This window comes from Arachis ipaensis, chromosome B09 (genome assembly GCF_000816755.2).
Source record: "Arachis ipaensis cultivar K30076 chromosome B09, Araip1.1, whole genome shotgun sequence".
NCBI classification, from domain to species: Eukaryota; Viridiplantae; Streptophyta; class Magnoliopsida; order Fabales; family Fabaceae; genus Arachis; species Arachis ipaensis.
The window spans coordinates 144,325,307-144,331,387 of record NC_029793.2 but is presented as its reverse complement, the minus strand read 5'-3'; the positions used below and the strand labels follow the sequence as shown (position 1 = coordinate 144,331,387).

The following is a 6,081-nucleotide window of genomic DNA, read 5'->3' as shown; positions in this document are numbered from 1 at the left end:
GTATCGTCTTGCTCCTTAGTTGCTTCATGCTTCTGTCTACAATCTCCATGGCTAGTAGTTCAAAAGTCAGGTCGTCTTTGAGTGTTACATCCTCTTGCTGCAACACATGGCTTGGATCGTGCTGGTATTTTCGGAGTTGGGACACGTGGAACACGTTGTGTAGTCTTGATAGATTTGGTGGTAGGGCAAGCTGGTATGCCGACTTTCCTATACGCCGGAGGATTTGGAATGGACCCAGGTACCGGGGGCTTAGTTTTCGTACCTTGAGAGCCCTCCCTACCCCGGTGGTGGGGGTGATTTTTAGGAATACGTGATCGCCTTCCTGAAATTCGAGGGGTTTTTTTTTTTTTATCGTTGATCTGCATAACTCTTTTGTCGACTTTGGGCGGTGCGTATTCTTTCTCTTATCCTCTTGATATCTTCTGTGGTCTGTCTTACTAACTCCGGTCCTAAGTAGCCTTTATCTTCTGGTCCGTACCAACATAAAGGAGATTGGCATCTTCGCCCGTACAGTGCCTCATATGGTGCCATCCCGATGCGACCACGGTAACTGTTGTTATAAGCAAACTCGATCAGTGGTAGGTGACTCTCCCACTTTCCTGGTCTGTCCAGGACACAAGCTCATAACATGTCTTCCAACGTCTGGATGGTCCTCTCCGTTTGTCCATCTGTTTGCGGGTGGTACGATGTGCTCAGGCACAATTTTGTCCCGAATGCCTTCTGTAGTGCGTTCCAAAACCTCGAGGTAAATCTTGGGTCTCTGTCCGAGACTATGGTTGTTGTAACCTCACGATCTCTTTGATATATAGCGTGGCTAGTCTTTCCAATGAGTCGGTCGCCTTGACTGGTAGAAAATGGGCAGTCTTTGTAAGTCGGTCCACGATGACCCATATAGCGTCACGCCCTGTTTGAGTACGAGGTAGTCCCATGACGAAATCCATCGATATGTCCTCCCATTTCCACTCTGGGATGCCAAGGGGTTGCAATACCCCTGATGGTTTCTGATGTTCAATTTTTACCTTCTGACAAACCAGACATTTATTCACGATCGTAGCTAAATCTCTTTTCATTCCTGGCCACCAGAACATCTTTTTCAAATCATGGTACATCTTTGTCATGCCAGGATGAATGGTAAAATCTCTTTTGTGGGCTTCTTCCGCAATCTTGCTTTGAAGATCGCCTTCCTTTGGGACACAGATTCGACCTTGGTATCTCCACACCTTGTCCTCTCCTTCGATGAAGCCTTTCAATTTTCCTTCTTTGACAAGGCTCAGGGTTTCTTGAAAATCGGGATCGGAACTCTGCGCCTTAGTTATTTGTTCTTTGAATTGACTTGTCACTGTTAGGTGGTTCAGACGTATGCTTTTTGGAGCGAGGGTGACTTGTAGGTTCATGTCTCTGAAATTCTTTATCAACTCTGCCTCTTTTATCATTAGTCATGATGCCTTGAGTACCTTCCGACTCAAAGCGTCAGCCACCAAGTTAGCCTTTTCTGGGTGGTAATTTAGAACAAAGTCATAATCTTTAAGAAACTTCATCCACCTCCTTTGTCGCATGTTGAGTTCCTTCTGGTCGAACAGGTACTTTAAGCTCTTATGATCAGAGAATACTTGAAAACCCAACTCCGTACAAATGATGCCTCCATGTCTTCAGCGCAAATACTATCGCGGCTAGTTCAAGGTCGTGAGTTGGATAGTTGGCTTCGTGGGTCTTCAGTTGTCTTGACGCATACGCCACTACCTTATTGCATTAGTACGCAACCCAATCCTTGTCCTGAGGCGTCGCAGTAAACTTCGAAGGCCATGTCGGGGTTAGGTAAGACTAGTATTGGGGCGGATGTCAAGCGACACTTTAACTCTTGGAAGCTTCTTTCGCAGTCTGGCGTCCAAGCAAACGGAGTATCCTTCCTGGTTACACGGGTTAACGGCAGGGCTAGTTGAGAAAACCCTCTTATGAACCTTCTATAGTAGCCCGCCAATCCTAAAAAACTCCTTATTTCTGTGACTGACGTTGGCCTTTCCCAGTTTAGTACCGAGTCTATCTTACTGGGATCCACTGATATTCCGTTGCCAGAAACCATGTGTCCAAGAAATTGTACCTCCTTCATCCAAAACTCACACTTGGATAGTTTTGCGTACAACTTTTTCTCTCGAAGGGTTCCCAGTATTACACGCAAGTGCTCCCTGTGTTCTTCTTCTGTCTTGGAGAAAATCAAAATATCATCTATGAATACCACCACGAAACTGTCGAGGTAAGGTAAAAAAATTCTATTCATGTAGTCCATAAAGACGGCGGGGGCATTGGTCAACCCAAAAGACATTACTGTGAACTCGTCGTGTCCGTATCTCGTTCGAAATGCTGTCTTCAGAATGTCTTCCTCTCTTACCCTTATCTGATGATACCCTGATCTCAGGTCGATCTTTGAGAACACTGTTGCACCTTGTAGTTGGTCCATCAAGTCCTCGATTCTTGGGAGGGAATACTTGTTCTTCACCGTGATTTTGTTGAGTTGCCTATAGTCCACGCAGAGACGCATGCTGCCGTCTTCTTTCTTCACAAACAATACTGCAGCTCCTCTAGTTAGTTCTTTAGTTCAGTGAGCTCCACTGGAGCCATCCGGTAAGGGGCTATGGAGATTGGCCCTGTCCCAGGCATCAATTCTATGGAGAACTTAACCTCTCGTGTTGGGGGAAACGAGGGTATATCTTCGGGGAAGACATCTGAAAAGTCGTGTACTACTGGTACAGAACTCCTGATAGGAGTCTGCTTCTACCGAATTTAGCAAGGCATATTCTTGTCTCGTACTGGTGTCTTCGGAGGATCTGGGAAGGTCACGTGGGTCTCGTATGGATTGAGAAGGGAAGATGACTTTTCTCTCAAAACAATCTAACAAGACTCGGTTTTCGTTGAGCCAGTCCATTCCTAGGATGATGTCTAATCCTACTAAAGGGAGGCACATTAGGTTAGCAAGGTATGATCTACCTGAAATGAGGATGCAAACCCTCTGGCAGACCTGCTAAGGGCAAAGACTCGTCCTTGACGTTGGGGTGCATCGGCAGAGGGTGGGAGAACTGTTGGACATTTCCTGTTTATGGATCACCATAGGAAGAGGCTTCATTAGTCATATCTCCTAGGATCGACTTTGCTCTGATACCAATAATGTAACACCCTAAGTTTTATACTATCGTGGGGGTCTTTAAAATAAGGTGTCACACTCGATTAAGCAAAGAAATGACTAAATCGTTACGCAAGGAAGGAGTAAATGCGCGTAGAGCGAAAAATGGGTAACACTAAAACGTTGGAATTTTAATAAAAATGAAATAGCATCTTAACCGTGAGTATGAAATACTTATAGTAAACTAAAACAAGAAAGGAAACTAATACGTCCTAAACTAATCTCGTCGAAGAGGCTCCCATACTTGCATCCTATCACATCCTTGATCAGGACTCTTCAGTTATTTATGAATCGAGGTACCAGGGGTCTCCCTCCAACACCCTTTCGCGCAGTGAAGACCCGGTTCCGTTGCGTGGGATGAACCAAAACTCGACGGGGTGCCGAAATGGGGGAGTAGGGCACGTATTCCACCTTTGGGCTTCCACCAGGGTTCAACTTCTCCTCTGGGTCCTCCTCCATGGTGTCTTCCTTCTGGCCAGGGTTGTCGGATTTCTCTTCCTCGGTCTCGGGGTCGGACTTAAGGTGTACCACCTTGGATGACCGCTTCCTAGATGTTGAAGCGTCCCTATCTAGGAAGGTTATGACGGGCAGCTGGGGTTCTTCTTCTACGAGTTCTCGACCTAAGTAGATAGTTTGGAGCACGGTAGTAGTGGTCGCAACTACCCACGCGTGCTTCGAGGGGTCATACTCAGAAGTTACCCTCAGGGGGGCACTGCGTCGTCTCTCTCCGCTGTGCCATGTTCCTCTGGAGATAGTATGGGAAAAGGAAAGGGAGTGAGAACCTAACGTCTCAGTAGGAGTGCTATGTAACACCTCCATATCCATCTCCAGCCCACGTGCGGGATTTTAAAAACAAGCGTATAACATGGCATGTAATATGCATCTTCTTTTTTTGTAAAACATGTGTGTAAAAGAAAGGGGAAACATATAGGAAAATAGAAGGATAATAACATCAACATAATCATAATTAAATCTAAGGAAAACATAGAACTCAAGCTTTCATTCGTGCCTTCTTTCTTTCTTAATTTATAACTTATATGGAGGGTATTGAGTTCAAACCGGTATAAGTGGGAGTCCCCCTTCCCTTACCGAAGGTTCTTATCCCAAACGTTTTGGCGATCACCTTCCCTTACCGAAGGATCATCTCGATCGATCACCCTCCCTTACCGAGGGATCATCTCGATATCTTGTCTTTGGGGGTCACCTTCCCTTACCGAAGGATCATTCCCTCAGTTCAATTTACAATCAAGGTTATTTAGACATACACAAGAAAAGAGTTATATCAACAAAGGTATCTTTATTATATAAAATTGATGGGAGTCCCCTTCCCTTACCGAAGGTTCCCAAAGGTTTGCCGATCACCTTCCCTTACCGAAGGATCATCTCGATTCGATCACCTTCCATTACCGAAGGATCATCTCGATTATCTTGTCTTTGGGGGTCACCTTCCCTTACCGAAGGATCATTCCCTCAGTTCTTTAACAAGTACGGTTATTTAGGCATATACAAAAATGAACCATGCGAGAGGAGAGGCATATATCATGATAAAATAAGCATGTTTGAATAAGATTTTATACGAAAGTAGGTACTCTCGTCCCTAGAGGGGTATAAATTAAAAAAAAATAGGATATTAATTAGCTGAATAAAACAATTATAAGAAAACATGTACTCTTGACCCTAAGAAGATATTAATGATATAATGTAAAAAGTATAATCTAAGTGCATATAGTAAGAAAGTGAGTATTTGAAATACTTGGATTAGATATTATAAGAAGTATGTACCCTTGATCTTTAAAATAAAGGAGCAATAATAATATAAGGGGTCATTTAGTTGCATATAATAAAATAGGGTTCCTTGAACAAGATATAAAAAGGAGCATGTATTCTCAATATAAAATGAATAATAATAATGTAACGGTATCAAAGGTCATGTAAGGGCACATAGTAAAATTAGGAAAGGTTAAATAATTTAATAAAACGTTATAAAGGGGCATGTACTCTCAACATAAAAGGAATAATAATAATGTAACAGTATCAAAGGTCATGTAACGGTATCAAAGGTCATGTAAGGGCACATAGTAAAATTAGGAAAGGTTAAATAATTTAATAAAACGTTATAAAGGGGCATGTACTCTCAACATAAAAGGAATAGTGATTAAAGGGTCATGTAAATGCACATAGAAAAGATATGGGATACATATTAATGTCTTGGATTTGATTGTTTGAATGAGCTTTAAATTATCCGATTCTATTAGCATTTTACCCATATTCAAATTGTTCACTATGATTAAAGCTTGTCTTATTGCTTGGGCCTCAGCCACAGTGCTTGATTTAGCTTGAATCTTCCCTAAAAATCCTAATACCATGTTTCCTTTGCTATCTCTGATCACCACAGCTATTGCACCTGTCTCATTCTCCTTTCGAAAGGCAGCATCAACATTTGCTTTCAGCCAATCTTCAGGAGGAGGTCTCCATGTCACCGGGTAAGTTCTGCTCCTATTGGCTTCTCTTTTTTGTGTCTGCTGTTTTTCTGCTAGTTTCCCATAAACTGTCTCTAGTGTTCTTGCTTTGCTGATTGTCCAACTTGGATTCACTTCCTGTTGTTGAAATAGTTTGTTATTCCTGATTTTCCATATCTCCCACAAGAGAAATCCGAGCTTACTAATCCTCTTATCTTGATCGTCTCCGCCTCCTTCTCTTATCCTCCTTATACACTTTACCATCCAACTTTCAATTGAGTTCACTGTCTCCGGTGTTGGGGTCCATTGGCATTCCGCCCTGAACCATGTTGCTCTCGCCCAATCACATCGCAGTAAAGCATGTTCGACCGTCTCCATCCCATTTAAGCATATCTGACACAATGGATCTTGTGCCATCCTCCGTTTATACAAATTTGAGCCCACTGA

At 43.1% G+C, this 6,081-nt stretch overlaps 1 protein-coding gene across 1 annotated transcript in view; it reads right to left on the bottom strand.

Moving 5' to 3' along the window:
* Positions 1–1,433, bottom strand: part of LOC107616147 — a 3,332-nt gene extending 1,899 nt beyond the window's left edge. Inside the window, exons 1-2 of the mRNA XM_016318143.1 lie at positions 787–1,433; positions 439–604 (exon numbers count right to left, since the gene is read on the bottom strand). Coding sequence (XP_016173629.1) covers positions 439–604; positions 787–1,433 — 813 coding nt within the window. The remainder of the gene's footprint in view (positions 1–438; positions 605–786) is intronic.